The sequence below is a fragment of the Mesoplodon bidens genome, assembly GCF_964165515.1.
Source record: "Mesoplodon bidens genome assembly, chromosome: 7".
Taxonomy (NCBI): domain Eukaryota; kingdom Metazoa; phylum Chordata; class Mammalia; order Artiodactyla; family Ziphiidae; genus Mesoplodon; species Mesoplodon bidens.
In genome coordinates this window covers 100,583,983-100,601,020 of record NC_138164.1, presented here as the reverse complement: position 1 = coordinate 100,601,020, position 17,038 = coordinate 100,583,983, and the positions used below count along the sequence as shown (strand labels likewise).

Sequence of the window (17,038 nt, the reverse complement as noted above, 5' to 3'; positions counted from 1 at the left end):
CAAGCAAACTATTATGTATTTTGTGTTCTGGGGACATATGTTATGGCTAAAGCCCAAACTGTGGCTAATCTTAATATTAGAGCCAGATAAATCTGTTTCGAATCCATAACATCTAACATTTGCCAGGGTAGATTTGTTCATCAACTGGGCTTAAAGAGGTATAATTCACACATGTGCAGTATTACTAAATGCTGAAATGTAACGATTTAAATACACCAGCAACTATTGCAAAACAGTTGTTATAACAGCATTTAACATTAGCCAGAACCTCTCTGGCTAATGTTAGGTTTATACCAAGAGAATGAGGGAAATTGTGGCATCCCCTTGGGGTGAGGGTCACAACTGCCTCAGCTTTTACAACATGGTACCAGCAGAGCGACTCAGTGTATGGCTATGAGAGGCCTTCTGTTGTTCCTGGGGAAGATCTAGATCTGATCAGGAAGCATACAGATTCCTTTGGAGGTTTGGGGACACATCTTCTCTAAGAGTGTTTGTAGTCCGGGGCTTTTCCTCTGCTGGGTGTACATGGCACCAGATACTCCTCCTGGCTATGTATCTTCCCAGACATGAGGAGGAGACTGGAGTTGAGGCCAAAAGATAGAGTTAAATACACACAAAAAGAAAGAGAGTTCCATAACCAATATTTAAGACATAGTAGGAAACGGAATAAAAAATAATTTTAATCATATCAAAAAGCCAAACCGAAGAGAGACAGTTCATGGAACTTATAGGTCCCATCTCGGCAGCCGGTGCTCTTCTCTGGACGAGGCCAGTGCCCCATTATCCCAAGGCATCAAATGCCACTAAGATGTTTGGATTTTGCACCAAATTCTGGGCATGGCTTTTCCTCTGAAGAACTCACTGATTTGAAATAACGAAAAGTGAGAAACAGGGAGCTCTTACATGATTCCCCAAATCTGAAATGGGCTGGAGGTTTCTCAGCTGTCTTACGGCCAGTGAAGTTTCCTCTTAGACCTTGTATTGAGCTACAAACAAAGGACGCCTGAGATGGCCTTACCCCTGGAGCCTGCCCAAGGCTTCCATCTGGAGTTTTCAGAGAACCCATCAAAAGCATCAGAGGATGCACGAGGTATTCAGATGTCCTTCCTGGGCTCTTGTTCTCAGGTAAGCAGGCTGGGCAGGGGTGTGCCAATCTCCCACTCTGAAATCTGGGCATCAGAGTGCTGGGGGGGACGTGTTCTCTTCCTCCGCCAGGGATTAGCGTTCAGACCTCCACCAGCAGCACGTTTCATAAGCTGCCGATGTTGGGGAAGCTCTTCAGTTTCTCAGGAAAGTCGTCCTTGTACAGGACGGGGTCGGCTCGGTGCTCCACCACCTTAAGAGGCATTGTCCCAAAGACAGAAGCAAACTTGTTGATGCACTCAGACCTGTGGGGTGTGGGGAGGGCAGTGGAGCACATGAGAGGGACAGGGGGTGGGGAAGAGAGAAACCGGTCGAGAGGCTGAGATGAGAGCAAAATACCAGTACATCGTCTTCAACATCTACAAGAGAAACGCAAGGATCCCCAGCATGCTCCCAGGTTCTTAACACGGTTGGGAGGGTGTGGATAAAGGAAGTGATCTGGGGGGACTTCAACTAGTAGTTCGGTGGGAGAAAGGGAACCAGGGATGCTGTTTGGAGGCCAGGGGCCTGCAGAGGTCAGAATATCTTTTCCCCTCCCCCTCAAATTCCAGTCATTCTTCCAGCTCCGTAGAAGCGGGCCTCAAACCAAGGTGGATTAGCTGCCAACAATCCTTAACCCCATCCCTGCCAGCTAAAGAGAAGACAAAGGGTGGAGAGGCAAAAGGCACTTGGATCTGAGCTTCAGCCCACTCAAGTTTAAAAGGGAGAAGGGAAGATCTTACACGTGGAGCGATGCAAGGCAGGAGGGGGCAATGGGGCGCTGAACCTCAATTTCAAAGGACAAACACTTCAGTCATTCAACCCACATCTACTGTGGGCCTGTGAGTGGCAATCTCTGGGAATTATGGGTCAACTTCCATAAGCTCTTCCATGAAAGCTGAAGTTCACATAGGACGGCTTTCATAATTTTAGCCACTCCTGTGTTAGAACCGGCAGCAACAAAGCAACTTAGCACTGCTGGGGGAGGAGGCAGTTCAGCACCCACCCCCTGAGAGGGGAGGTCAGACACGCTGGCGGGAAATGGTTCTGGTCAATCAGGCCAACTGAGTGTGACAGCTGGCTAATGAGGACACTTCAGCATCAGACCCAAGGGGGAAAACAAGCCCGTAAAAACCACTTTCGAAGCTAAGGGGCCCTCAAGGATGGATTTCAGAGAGGTCAGTATTCTCTCTCAGTCAGGCCCACGGCACCTGAGAACGGGTTACCAGGTAGGGGCTGAATTTCAAGACACAGACCAGAAGGCTCTTCTGTCCTCAGAGATACTGTAAGCCTTGTTTCAACTTATTTTAATCAATAGCTTTTATTTGAGTCCTTTGAGCTTTAGCAAGAAACCAATAAATAAAGAAGCCAGTTACCATCAATTCTTTTCTCTTGCTTATTCTCTTGGTCAAAACGTGTTACTATTTCATTCTGAGCTCTTCCAGCTAATAAGATCACTGTGTCCATGACCACAAACCAACAGCAATTAACATTTATTCTATGCTCCAGGCTGTGTTACAAGTGCTTGACATGTATTAGTAACTCACTTCACCCTCACAACAACCCTGTGAGGCAGGTCTACTATCCTTCCCACTGTACACTGGGAAGGCAGAGACACAGAGAGGCTAAGAGACAGGACCAAAGGCCAAATAACTAGCAAGAGGCAGAACCAAACCCAGGCATTCCGGCTGCTGAGGCTAAAGTCTTCATTATGAGATGATACACATTTATTTATTAACATAATTCTAGGGTCTAAAGGGAGGAGCTGGAAATTAACAACCACTGAGCACCTATGACGTGCCGGCTAATTTACATACACGATCCCAATGATTCCTTTAAATATCCCCATCCGTATGCCCAAGGATTGGTGTATAGTAGCTTCCTGTTATGGTTTGAGAAATTCAGGCTAAGAGAGGCTAAGGGACTGCCCAAGGACCCCGAGCTGGAAAGTGGTGGAGCAGGTCAAACCCAGTCTTTCAAACCCAGTCTTGCGCTGGCAATAGAGCCCTTGCTCTTTCTCTCAGACTCTACAATAACCCACAGGTCACTGAGTTTCCCTCCTGTTGGCAGTCTTCTGAGACTCAGGAGGTCGTAGTCCCAGGTACCAAATTGACAGGAGACTGGGGAAAAGACCGAGGGGTTTTAACAAAATGGTATGAAGCAAGCACTGGACAACAGCTTTTCTCTCCTTAAATCATGAGGTCAGGGCAGTGGCAGACTAAGTCAAATTTCCCCAACGTCTTACTTTTGACAGTTGTTCTGCCTATAAACATGTACTTCTAGTTTCCAGTTATTCTGCTTGTAGACGCTGGCCAGCAAAGCCCAGCCGTGCCCAGCAGAGGTGCCAGCGAGCATGTATTAAAGAAGAATCATGGTTCTTGGCAGAGGATAGGGGCTCTAGGGCCCCCTGGAGAGCACTGAGGACAATGTCTCCTCTGTAACTAGACCTGTCAACAGGGCCGGGCCACAGGCAAGAGGCCACTGGGGCTCAGGCCAGCTTGACTTGTTGACAGCTGCCCCGGCTAACCCAGGTTAGTGAGTCCTTTCTCTCCACACAGCCTGCCCTGAAGAAGTGGCTGCTCATGCTGAATGGTAAAGGTCCTTAACTCTCCTGACAGGTGTTGACTGTGTTTCCTACTTTCTTTTCATGCAGGGGATCTGGGTTGGGCAACAGGTTAGGGTAGATTAAGAGTTTGGCTGATTGCTGGTGGCCCACCTGAGTTGTTCTGTCAGGGGTCCAGCTACCATGTCAGTAACTGTTCCCCTGGGTTGGTTTTCTAATCAAGTACAGACAGGCTAAGAACTGCCAATGTCTATCTCCAAAGCGCTGGAAGTGTCTGGGGGAGAAAGGACTAACAGTCTTCAGTTTTCCTTTCAAACACATACAATTACCTAAAGTAACCAGGAGCCTTCAGGATCAGTGTTGGGTAAATTGGAAAGCGAACTAACCTCGCCAGGCCCCGTGCTACAGGCTTTCATGTATTATTACTCCTTTCACCTCCAGCATATAACACACTGTTTGGTACAAAGATGCTCAGTAAATATTTGTTGAACCCCTGAATGTAACATGATAGATAGTTAATATATCTATTTTAAGAAATGAAAAGGTTGGAAATTCAGGATAAGGTAAGTCAATTTCCTTAAGTTGGACAGCTAATAAGTGGCTAATTCATAACCTGAACAAAGACTGGCCTGAATCAAAATACAATGTTTGTTTCTTAAATCAACACTGTCTGTCTGCTGTACTGTCTTGACCTGGGTAAAGCTATTGGCCAAAATGAACAGTCACAAATTCTTCTGCTTCTTAAAGAACTAACAGCAGGTGACAAAGCGAGAGAGTGGCATGGACATATATACACTCCCAAATGTAAAACAGATAGCTAGTGGGAAGCTGCCACATAGCACAGGGAGATCAGCTTGGTGCTTTGTGACCACCTAGAGGGGTGGGATAGGGAGGGTGAGAGGGAGGGAGACGCAAGAGGGAAGAGATATGGGAACATATGTATATGTATAACTGATTCACTTTGTTATAAAGCAGAAACTAACACACCACTGTAAAGCAATTATACTCCAATAAAGATGTAAAAAAAAAAACCAAAACAAAACAATCCCTGGCCTATAACCACTAGATGCTAATAGTATTCCCCTCCCCCCAAGTTGGAACAATCAAAAATGTCTCCAGACATTGCAAAAAAAAAAAAAAAAAAAAGAACTAACAGCAGGTCCTGGAAATGGATGCTGGGTAGTAAAAGCCATTCTCCTCCACTACTGAGATTTCTGATCCCAGACCCCAAATATAAGAATAAACAAGCTTACTGAACCACAAAACTCAACACAAGGTCATAACATGCAGAGTGGTTAACTCCTTTCACTCTTTTGTGCAAAAATGTGGATTCTGCAAAGGCAACTATTTAAAAAATAAAACAAATGAACAATTCTGCAGTTGTAACTCCATCTCTTGGTCTACCCAACAGGGCTTAAATCACGTCTTCCTCCCTCCCAATCTAAGTGCCTTATTTAGTAATTCAGTCATTCATCCGAATAGTTCTGCTCTCAGTTTCTAATTAATTTCAAGATTGATTTCCTTCTGTTCCCTATCACATTTCTCAAAAGGGGAGCCTACATTCACTGACTCTACTTCCTCACTACCAGCTCACACTCTTTAGCCCCATCAACCTATGACATCATTTTTTCCAAAGTCACCAATGACCATTTAATTCCAAGACCACTTCCTAGTCTGCATGTTCCTTGCTCCTCCCTGCTGCCGAGCACTGGAGACGCTGGCTCTCTCCTGGCCTCGCCAGTGGCTGCTTCTCTCTTTTCAGTTCCTCTTTCTGTCTCCTAAGTGTCCGAATTTCTCAAGATTCTGCCCTTGGCTTTTCTTCAATCAACTGCCTTCTCTGGACAGATGTCTTCCAGATCTCCATCTTTGCTTTACTCTTTTTTCTAAAGTTCTAGTTCCATATTTCCAACTGCTTGCCCTGTATCTACACCTGCATATACAGAGGGCAAGACCCAAAACTCACCCGCCTGATTGCTCTCCAGCTTCACACGCGATTAAATCTCCTGGCCTCATTAATTACACTGTTAGGTCCAACATTCATCTCCTTCCCTCCCCTAACTGGCATTCCTCCTAACTGTATTATTTACACTGTTAAAGGTACTACCATTCCTCCTGACTGTCTTGATCAACTGCTTCTCCATAACCTCCCCATATCTGTTCAGCTGGAAATCAAGTGCCAGCTTTTCTCCTTTGGGGGGAAAAAAAATCCCTTGCAATTTAATCCATCCCTTCTTCTCCACACTCAACTTTGTTCAAGCCTTCTAACTGTTCTTCTTTCTTCTGTCTCTTTACCTTCATTCCGTTCTATGCACCACTTCCAAATCAGCCTCAAAACAACACTTTGATCAAGCTACTTCCTATTCAAAAACCTTCTATGGCTTACCAGAGCCTGGAGAAAAAAGCTCAGCTCCTTAATTGGGCATCCAGGGCTCTCTGCAGTTTGGCACTAATGGGCCAGAAGGCTACGCTCTTGCCAAACTGGATATCTTGACTGCTTGCCAAATGTACCTTGGACCATCCAGTTTCCCTGCCGAGGATCTCCTCTTCTTGCCCAGAGTTGCATCGGTTGGAATCCCAGTGACCTTTGAAGGCTCACTTCAAGTGCCACCTCTTACAAAATTATTCCTAATAATTGACCTAGCAAGAAGTCACTTCTCTTTCCTGCGATCAGGTATAACATTTTGAGCCTTCCTTATGACACTTACCACATATAGCTTTGGATTAAGTTTTACACACACACACACACACGTATTAAATATATATACACACGTGTGTGTACCTGTTATTGTTAATTATAAACTCTGATAAAATCAAGCCTACCAACAACTGGGCAGTTGCCTATTCTATTTTCAAAAGCCTCTTCCCACGAGGAAGCTTCCACATTTCCCATAGTTACTTTCTTCAGTGTTTAATAATAATTATATCTAACTTAAATCTTTCCCACTGCATTTGTTATCATCTCAGTGGTGTTACAGAGGAGTTGTTTAGCTTTAGCATGAACTTTAAGGGCCACTATTAGGTCAACTTTTCTCCGTACAATTCCTTTGTTGGACCCTATAACCCCACCATTTTAACTCAGTCCAATCAATAACTAATTGCTTAATGCTATGAAATTCTTCCCAACACAGAATGGGGGTAGGTTTAAGTAACGAGTGCATGTGCTCTAATATAACCATAATTGGTGTCTCTTCCAAATGAGCCATGACAGTTGATGTCACTGTCCTTGACTGGGTAATACTTGATACCAGTGACAGATATTCCCCAAATCAAAATAATATGTTATTTCATATTGATGGTTGGTAAAAGTCATGTCATTTGGGTAAGACCTTTATATATGAAAGACATAAAGAGATTATTTAGAGAGTAAGAGTAAGAAGTATAAGAAGTAAGAGTAAGAAGGAGTAAAGCATTATAGAAGAATCCAGGCCAAGTGAAACAACTCGCTGTACAAAAAAATCCTCCAGGCTCGAAGGACTTTGATATAGCTGATAGATTTCAGAAATGAATGCCGCAAGCAGATGCATATGAGACCTGTGGAAACCTGAACTAGATATCTCATTCTAATGTCTTTCTCATGACATTCTCTGAATGCATTCTGGTCCCTTGACAACAGTGTTACTGGCTGTCAGAGCTTGCTGTCTTGTGTAAGGGGCTGCCTTTTGGAAGAATTAGGTTTGATTCAGGAGATTCGAAGCTTGGGGACCTTTGGGATACAAGTGAGAACTATTAGGTCTACTCCAAGATTATAAAGGTCTTAAGGGAAGACAGACATCTCCCACTTCTTTTATACTCACCGACAAGGCCCTGTATTACATCCACACAAAGGGGTGCTTACTGACCTACTGCATCGCTATAAAGGGAGTATTTCAGAGCCGCCCTGCTTCTCTCCCTGTAATGTAAGGAGCTATGCTTTCAATTCCGTTCTTGGTGGGTGTTTCAGTTGTGTCAACAAAGGTAATTTGTCTCTAGTGGGTTTAGTTTAATTCTTTCTAATCAAACTTTCACTGTAACATGGAGATATTACCCTGGAAAACAATCCAGTATTTCTTTGGAATTAACTCGCTTCCACTCGAATGACTGTGGATAGTTAACTGCCTAGTCCACACGGAGAATCTGGCTTCTGGAGCTTAAGGCCGGCTATATTTTTAAGACCCTTCCAGCCATTACAAATTGAGTGGGTAGCATTCCAAATTAATTCTTTGGGTGACCTGGGCTTGAACTAACCCAATTCCCACGTGCAAAAGGAGGTGACTAGGGCTACCAGCTGCTGTCCTTATATCTGCAACAAAGTCCCATAAACAGGCCCAAGGCAGGAAATGGGGATCAGAGGCTAGGGCAGACTTTTGGTTAGAGGCTCACTCACCTCTCCACCATGTGTGTCTGGTCTAGCGAAAGCCCGTCGATGGCCGTGCACTCAGGACACTTGAATTTCTTTCGTGGTGTTACCTGCCAGAAGAGCACAAAAATATACTTGGCTGTCCGTGCCAAGGACAATAAAATCACGCTCGTGACACCACTCTCTGCACACTTCTGTTCTATAAGCTGAGATGCCTACTCCCACTGCAGGCACACATGCACACACACATGCCTCACTATTCCTCCATTCAGTTCTGTCTGGCTCGGCCAACAGCAGAACTCACAAGGGCCCAATAAAAAAGGCTTGGAGGGCTTTTGCCTTCTGTAACTGGAAAGAAGTGGTGATGACAAGCTCCTTAATTCTTGTTTAATGACTGTTTTCTCACTGCCAAGGTCCTTGTATAAACACCATTTGTTCTTGCAGCCATAAGGGCGATGAAATACAGCTTCCCATAACTTTCACCGTAACCTTAGTTCCAATAGGCGCTCATTCTCCTTCTTCCAGCTAATGGCAAATGCTATGAGCAGCACCATGCTCTTGAAAATGCCAGGTTATTTTGCAATCCCGTTGAGTCAGGGAAAAAATTCCAATGGTCCTTTGCCCTCTGAATCCTTTTCCCTGACTCTCCCCACCACCCTCCCATATGTTAAACTTCTAATTTTTTTTTTAGCAAACTCGGGAGGCTGCTATCCTAACCTAGTGAAGATAAGTAACCAGTAGAGAGATGGGAGGGGAAGAAAGCTAGATAACTAAGACCAGGCTAAGAAGCATACAGACCCGAGGAATTACTATCCAGAGTAAGCAGGCACAGCTAAGAACATCTTGAAGCATGTCAAAAAGCAAATTTGGAAATAAGGGGAGTTCCTTTAAAACTAGTTTTGTAATTTACATTCTTTAATTTTCCCTGCAGTGAGCTGTTCACTGAGTTATTTAGAGAGCTAGGGGTTAGGGTAAAGATTGGGTCAAGTCTGAACACATAGTGACTTTTCCTCTTTCCTTAGTCACTTTGGTTTAATCTAGCTTGTCTCATCAATTAATAGCATGAGGAATCATTTGGGGATGCCATACCATGCGTCCAACATAAGCTTCCAGTACAGGAATCTGGCCTAGAAGCATTGCCCATTTTCACATATGGAATTCTAATCCAGAAGGAAAGAAAGATCAAGACGATTCCACTGTTATACGGAAGTGTACTCTCCCTGCATTTCTAGGGGTCTGATTTGAGCAAGATCTACATTTCAGGAACAGACATCTATTACACATACAAACATCCCCATGTGATCTCAGCTTTTAATATGTTACAGGAGAGGTACTGTTACAAACTGGTAATCGCTATCTTAAAATAATGTTTAGGACAACTACAGTTATAATTGTACAAAGTGTACAATCTTCTCAGCATCTATTAAAAAAATCAGCTACCTTAAGAAAGATGTAAACTGCATTCTTTAACGAAAAGAACTAGATTCCAAGTCACGTTTGAGAATAAAATTGTATTTTTTAAAAAACACGATTTGTAGATTGACCGCCACAGCCTTTATCTCTGATACTGGAGGTTACAAACTATAACTAAAAAAAACCCCTGTATATTCAGACTATACTACAAAGCTACAGTAATCAAGACAGTATGGTACTGGCACAAAAACAGAAAGACAGATCAATGGAACAGGATAGAAAGCCCAGAGACAAACCCACGCACATATGGTCACATTATTTTTGACAAAGGGGGCAAGAATATACAATGGAGACAAGACAGCCTCTTCAATAAGTGGTGCTGGGAAAACTGGACAGCTACATGTAAAAGAATGAAATTAGAACACTCCCTAACACCATACACAAAAATAAACTCAAAATGGATTAAAGACCTAAATGTAAAGCCAGACACTATAAAACTCCGAGAGGAAAACATAGGCAGAACACTCTATGACATAAATCACAGCAAGATCCTTTTGGACCCACCTCCTAGAAAAATGGAAATAAAAACAAAAATAAACAAATAGGACCTAATGAAACTTAAAAGCTTTTGCACAGCAAAGAAAACCATAAACAAGATGAAAAGACAACCCTCAGAATGGGAGAAAGTATTTGCAAACAAAGCAACGGACAAAGGATTAATCTCCAAAATATACAAGCAGTTCATGCAGCTCAATATCAAAAAATAAACAACCCAATCCAAAAATGGGCAGAAGACCAAATAGACATTTCTCCAAAGAAGACATACAGATTGCCAACAAACACATGAAAGGATGCTCAACATCACTAATCATTAAAGAAATGCAAATCAAAACCACAATGAGGTATCACCTCATGCCAGTCAGAATGGCCATCATCAAAAGATCTAGAAACAGTAAATGCTGGAGAGGGTGTGGAGAAAAGGGAACCCTCCTGCACTGTTGGTGGGAATGTAAATTGATACAGCCACTATGGAGACCAGTATGGAGGTTCCTTAAAAAACTGAAAACAGAACTACCATATGACCCAGCAATCCCACTACTGGGCATATACCCTGAGAAAATCATAATTCAGAAAGGTACAGGTACCACAATGTTCACTGCAGCACTATTTTCAATAGCCAGGACATGGAAGCAACCTAAATGCTCACTGACAGATGAATGGATAAAGAAGATGTGGCACATATATACAATGGAATATTACTCAGCCATAGAAAGGAATGAAATTGAGTTATGTATAGTGAGGTGGATGGACCTACAGTCTGTCATACAGAGTGAAGTAAGTCAGAAAGAGAAAAACAGATACCGGATGCTAATGCATATATATGGAATCTAAAAAACATGATACAGATGAACCTAGTAGCAGGGCAGGAATAAAGACACAGACGTAGAGAACAGACTTGAGGACACAAGGGGGGAAGCCGAAGTTGGGATGAAGTGAGAAAGTAGCATGGACATATATACACTACCCAATGTAAAATAAATAGCTAGTGGGAAGCTGCTGCAGAGCACAGGGAGATCAGCTCGATGCTTTGTGACCACCTGGAGGGGTGGGACAGGGAGGGTGGGAGGAAGGCTCAAGAAGGAGGAGATATGGGGATACATGTATGCATATAGCTGATTCACTTTGTTGTACAGCAGAAACTAACACAACACTGTAAAGCAATTATACTTCAATAAAGATGTGAAAACAGAAAGAAAAAACAACCGTATAAAAAGTGTTTAGATCATCAAAGCCTATAGCTTCAATTTCACAATATGGCAGCATCAATCATAGCATCTTAAAGCTAAAAGGAGCTTGAAGTTCATGTATTCCAAGGCTTCATGTATAGTTATGAAAACTTCTGAGACTCAGAGAACCAGAAGCAAGCCCCAGATCGCAAAGTAAGTTAGGGCAGAGCTGGTCAAGGATGCCTCCTACCTTGATAACAGCTTTCCCTGTGACGTTAGCCACCAGGAAATTCATGGCGATATCTTCACAGTTCATATGAGCATCCACCCAGTTCTTGATGTCCCCAGGCATCTTGTAGGTATACAGGTAATTAAAATACTGCCAGGTGAGACAGAAAAGGAGACACATTCAAATAGCAGTTCCCTGTGGTTGATACACAAAGGGCAACTGAGCCATGGCAGGGGGACAAGCTTTCTCTCGTAAGATTAGTCACAAGCCTGGATCAACAGAAAAGGCAAAGGAAGTATTAGAATGGTTTTTGGTCAGGTGACCAAGTGTCTTTAACACTGTCATTCTTTAAAAAATCACTTATAGTAAGCAGAGGTGTGTACAGTATGGTGTGAAGCCCTTGTAAGATGTAGGCCCTCTGGACTGATTAATATATCATATGTTTAATAAATATTGTTCAGAAACACACTACATACTGATCTTCACTAAATCCTTCCCCCGAGTCACAATGTTCAACCCTGTTTTCCATATTCTTTCTATAGACTGCAGATAGAAACAGATATATTAATGGTGGATTGACATTGCAGACATGTTGTTTTTAAAGTAAAACAAAATAAGGCAATTCTGAAACTACATAACCTATATGTATGAAATAGTACAGGAATTTGTGGGCTAAAAAAAGGTATTTATCAGTCTACCACAAACCCCAAGAATTATAAACCTTATTTATTTATTTATTCTTTGCTAAGAACAAAAACTCATTTCTGGATCTAGAGCCCTGAAAAATATGAGGGCAGCAGTGCTGAGATAACAACACGCAATCAATATAAATACAGCGAAGTCAAATTAACTGTGCTGAGCTGCACAGATCTTTTTCCTGACATCAGTTCCTTATGCCACTGCTGACAATTGACAAGTTATTACTGTTTAATTAAGCCACACACTCCCAGGGAGCACTCCACCATCAAACAGAATATTCTAAAGTCCAATGCATACCCTTCAATCTCTCCCTTTAATTAAACAAAAGAGTCAAAAACATAGTGACAATTCTAGGAGAAGAAATACAAAAGGCTAAAATACACACAAAAGGAATTTCAACCTCAATAGTTATCAAATCAAAGTGAAACAATAAGATCCACTTTCACTTATCAAAATAGCTAAGTTTGATTTTTTTAAAAATGTTTTTCATACAAGGGAGGGTATGGTAAGATACTTTTGTAGTTTGCTTGGTAAGAATGTAAATTGGCACAAACTATATTGAAAACAACCAACAAATATATATATCAAAACCTCCCCCAAATGTTCATAATTCTTCTAGGAATCTATCATAATGATCTTAAGTACAAATGGGTATGAAAATGGATATTGATCATTATTTAAGCATTTGATATAAAGCATTATCTAGCAAAAAAAATTAGATACAACCTAAATATCCAATGATAGAGAAACAGTTATACATGATTTATGGAATATTAATATAATGGTATATTAGCAATTATGTTAAGAAGTTGTTTATGAAGAAATGTTAATGATATAAGAAAAAAACTCACAATATAATGCATGCAAAAAGCAAGCTAATGAGAATATTTACAACTGTCTGTACGTGTGAATTAGTAAATCAAAGAGGCAAACTGGAAAAAACATCTAAAGTAGAAAATTTTTCCAAAACTCGTGAAAATTAAGTTGGGCCAAATAAAACGAATATCATACTCTTGGTTTGTCACCTCAGCCCCACTTGCCCCAAGCCTGCCCCCAACTTACCTTGTGATAAAAAGCTGCCCCCGTGAGCACCATGGACACCTCATTGGTCCACTCAGACTCATACTTCCACTTACTCATCTCATGGTCCCAGAGATGCAGGCGACCCGGGTAACCCACCAACCGGTCAGGAAATTCTCGCCAGACCTGAGGACAGAAAAACATCTGCAATCAACTCCCAGTTCAGACAACAACCAAGCACAGTGCTCAGTTCTTTAAACAGTATCCATAGAGTCCCCACATTCAAATCTTCACATACTAAGAGCAGGACTGGCTTCTGAAGACATTTGATCCAACAGATGCTAGTTCTTCTGCCAATATTCAAAGACAGATGTGATTATAATTTCCTCCAAAACTTCCCCGTGCTTGCTTAGGAATTTCGAGTAATGTAGAATAATAGCTTCCTGAATTGGGCCAAGGTAGGTAATCTCTTAACATGTGATTCCACTCTTAATGAACACACAAATGAAGACTAAATGGAACCCTGATTTATAACAAATTTTGATCATTGTGAAAACTTACAAAGTCTCTGTTTCTAAAAAAAAAAAAAATCTATCTGGAGCACAAAGACATTTTAATGATCTTTTGGAAGCCTCAAGTATACAGAATTTGTCTGATTCTATAATCTGTAACATACTGAAAACAAAAACTTGATTTCCGCATTTGGAAAGGTTCTTAGATATAGCTTTGTTAAACAGAATTTGGTATATGAGGGGCGGGGTACTTCCAATACCTTTCCCCATGTATTTCCGTATAATTTAGTTTAACCTTTAAACCATTAACCATTAGTGAATACTGACAATTTACCAGCTGTCCTGGTGCCGCTTCTCAGCACCACGAATCCTCATCCTTGACCAACCTCTAAACAGCAGAGTTCCAGAGGGCCTACTCCTGGCCCCTATTCTCTTCTTTCAATTCTCCCCTCTAAGAAACATCTAGTTTCAGTCACTAAATACTGTCTCTACTCTGATGACCTCTAAATGTATGTCTGGCCCGGAACATTTCTGAGACTACCAACTACTTACTTAATATCTTCAACTGGATAAACAATAGGCACCTCAAACTTAACATGTCCAAAGCATAACTCTTGATTCCATATCCTCAGAAAAGCCATTCTCTCTGTCTTTTCCGTCTCAATAAGTCATCTAATCCAACTGCTCAAGCCAAAAGCTAAGGGTCAGCCTTTATTCCTTCCTTTCCCTCTTTCCCCACATCCAGTCCATTACCAAGTCCTACTGGCTTTACTTCTGACTCCCTCTTACCATTTCTGCTACCACTCTCTCTAGCTCAAACCACCATCATTACTCATTACTAGATTACTGTAGGTTACTGGATTACTGTAACAGACTTCCAACTTATTTCTTTGCTTCCACTCTTGCCCCTCCAAACCATCATTTACAGAGCATCACTAAGAGGACCATTCTTAAAAGAACAGTAGGGTATTCTATACAGGGTAATTCAATCAGTGGGCTCCATCCTATTAATTTATATATTTTTTCATTATGTATTTTTTCATTATATATTTACCCAACACCCCAGTGTCACTGAGTCCAGGAAGGATGCTTTATTGCTTTCCCAAAGGCAGAACCAGTATACTAGTACTCCCCCTTTTTTAGTTTGCTAGGGCTACCTTAAAAAGTGACACAAACGGAGTGGCTTGAAACAACAGAAATCTAGAAATCCAAAATCAAGGTGTTGGCAGGGCCATCGCACCCAGGGGAAGGAGCCTTCCTTGCCTCTTCCCAGCACCTGGGGGTTGGCTGTCAATCTCTGGCATTCCTTGGCTTGTAGATGCGTTGCTCCAAACCTCTGTCTTCACATAGTCTTCTTCCCTCTCTGTGTGTCTCTGTGCCCAAATTTTGCCTTTTTATAAAGATTCCAGTCAAACTGAATTAGGGCCTACCCTAATGATCTCATTTCAACTTAATTACCTCTGAAAAGACCCTATTTCCAAATAAGGTTACTAAGGGTTAGGATTGCGACATACCTGTTTTAGATATGTTCAATCCATAACACCCCCCTACAAAAATCTTTAAAAAGCAAAAAATGGCTTCCTATTGACTAAGAATAATAACGAAACTCCTTAGCATGTTCTCAACGGCCTTCCTGCTCTCCAACCTCTCTCGTACCACATTCTCCCACAATTCACTGGCTTCCCTGTTCTTTAACTGCGAGTAGACTAGACCTCAAGCCCTCTGCACCTGCTATTTCTTCGATGGAATGTTCCCCCAGCTCTTCAAAAGGCTGGTTCATGCTCATCAGTCAGGTCTCTGCTTAAATGTCACCTACTCTGAGAGGTCTTCCCAGACCTTCCCATCCAAGGTAAATGCTGTCCCCCAACCAGCCACTCTTCATCACGCCCCCTCACCCCATGCTTTTCTTCACCAAACTTTCATTTCTTGAAATTGCACTGGTTATTTACTGTCTACTCACTATCTCTTTTCCTCCCATAGAGTTTAAGCTCCATGAGGCAGAAACTCTGTCTTACTCACTGCAGCCTCCCAAGCACAAAGCACAGTGTCGGCACATGACAGCATTCCATGCACACTTGTTGAATGCACGGGGGACAAAATCGCAGCAAGCAAAAAGCTGAGTATGAAAGAAGGGAACCAAAGATCCTTCCTCTCTTCTTCACAGCCAGCGCTAGTATACTTCTTAATGCAGAAAGGAAGTCTGCAACAGTACTGATCACCAGTTACCATTCATAATAATGTGATAGCCTTTGTGTGAGAAGATCACAGTAATAACTCACCATCACTCAAGCACATGTTTTAAATTGCTTTTCCAGCAGCGGGTAAAGGGACATTTGCTGAGTCATTACACTCTCTTGCCCAGGCCTTAAGATCATCCACATGCTTTCATGGGCTGTCTGACCAGGGTCTTGAACGTGGTCTGGAGCTGTGAAAAGAGGTTTCCTTCGTGCGGAACCAGCTCACCTAACAGGCCTCTCCAACCCACAACCTTGGCCTCGTTAACACCATGTTGTAACCAACAGAGTTAATCGGCCACAGGCATCATCATAATAGCTGCAGACAAATGAATTCATGTCAAACATTTCCTCAGATGTTTAATGCTGCTGGTGTGTTCTCTACTCTGGGGTTTGTATTTCAGCAGATTAAAATAATATGATACTATTACAGTTTTATAGAGCCCAGAGCAACAACATAGGCTGTGGGCCATAACTTCTGTCTGGCCTGTGGGCCTGAACACGCCCCACCAAGCGCACAGCCAGGTTCCTTTGCTTGGCACCAAGCACCTGCCTGTTCAAGTCACACCAGGACCACAATCGCCAATCCATCTCAATGGAATTAAAGAGATTTCTGAAGGGCTCCAAGCGCAAGTAACTACACTCAACACCAGTGATGGGCAAGGTGGAGGAGAGGGGGGCAGATGGGGGCATCCATTCAGTTGGCACCTCTGCTGGATGGAAGGTGCATTCCCCCTCCCTGTATTTGAGTCAACACAGCTCTCTAATCTGTGCAAAGGAAGGTTGAATCACTTTCCCAAGGGGTTCTTTTCAAGCCCCCATCTGCAGCAATAATAATAACACTGGATCAGTTTTAGGGTCAAAGGCTGTTGAGATTTCAGTCCTCTTCCTGTTAGCTGAAGCCACTTACCAGACTCCTCTCCAGAGACACTTAATTTGGTAACACTGGGTCACAGAACGCTGAACTACGCTGCTCTGAAAGCATCAGAGGTGTCCCGAATCTCAGATGCCTTTGGAGCCTTCGGTGAGAGCTGTTCCTCAGGCGGGGCCTCTCTGCCCTTGACTTACTCCAGGCAGCTGGATGCAATCAAGATACCATCCTTGTCACTTCATCTATAACTCTGCAGCTGACTGCAGGATCAAAACGGAGTGGAACAGAAGGGGATGGGAGCCCCGGTGTAGG

General features: G+C 42.6%; 1 protein-coding gene across 3 annotated transcripts in view; it reads right to left on the bottom strand.

Moving 5' to 3' along the window:
- Positions 1-643: 643 nt before the first annotated feature.
- The window catches only part of EXT2 (exostosin glycosyltransferase 2), a 142,022-nt gene continuing 125,627 nt past the window's right edge, over positions 644-17,038 (bottom strand). For all 3 annotated transcript variants that reach the window (XM_081240993.1, XM_081240992.1, XM_081240991.1), the window contains 4 exons: positions 13,152-13,295; positions 11,412-11,540; positions 8,049-8,131; positions 644-1,388 (listed from right to left, as the gene is read on the bottom strand). In XM_081240993.1, coding sequence (XP_081097119.1) covers positions 1,250-1,388; positions 8,049-8,131; positions 11,412-11,540; positions 13,152-13,295 — 495 coding nt within the window. In that variant the 3' untranslated portion in view covers positions 644-1,249. The remainder of the gene's footprint in view (positions 1,389-8,048; positions 8,132-11,411; positions 11,541-13,151; positions 13,296-17,038) is intronic.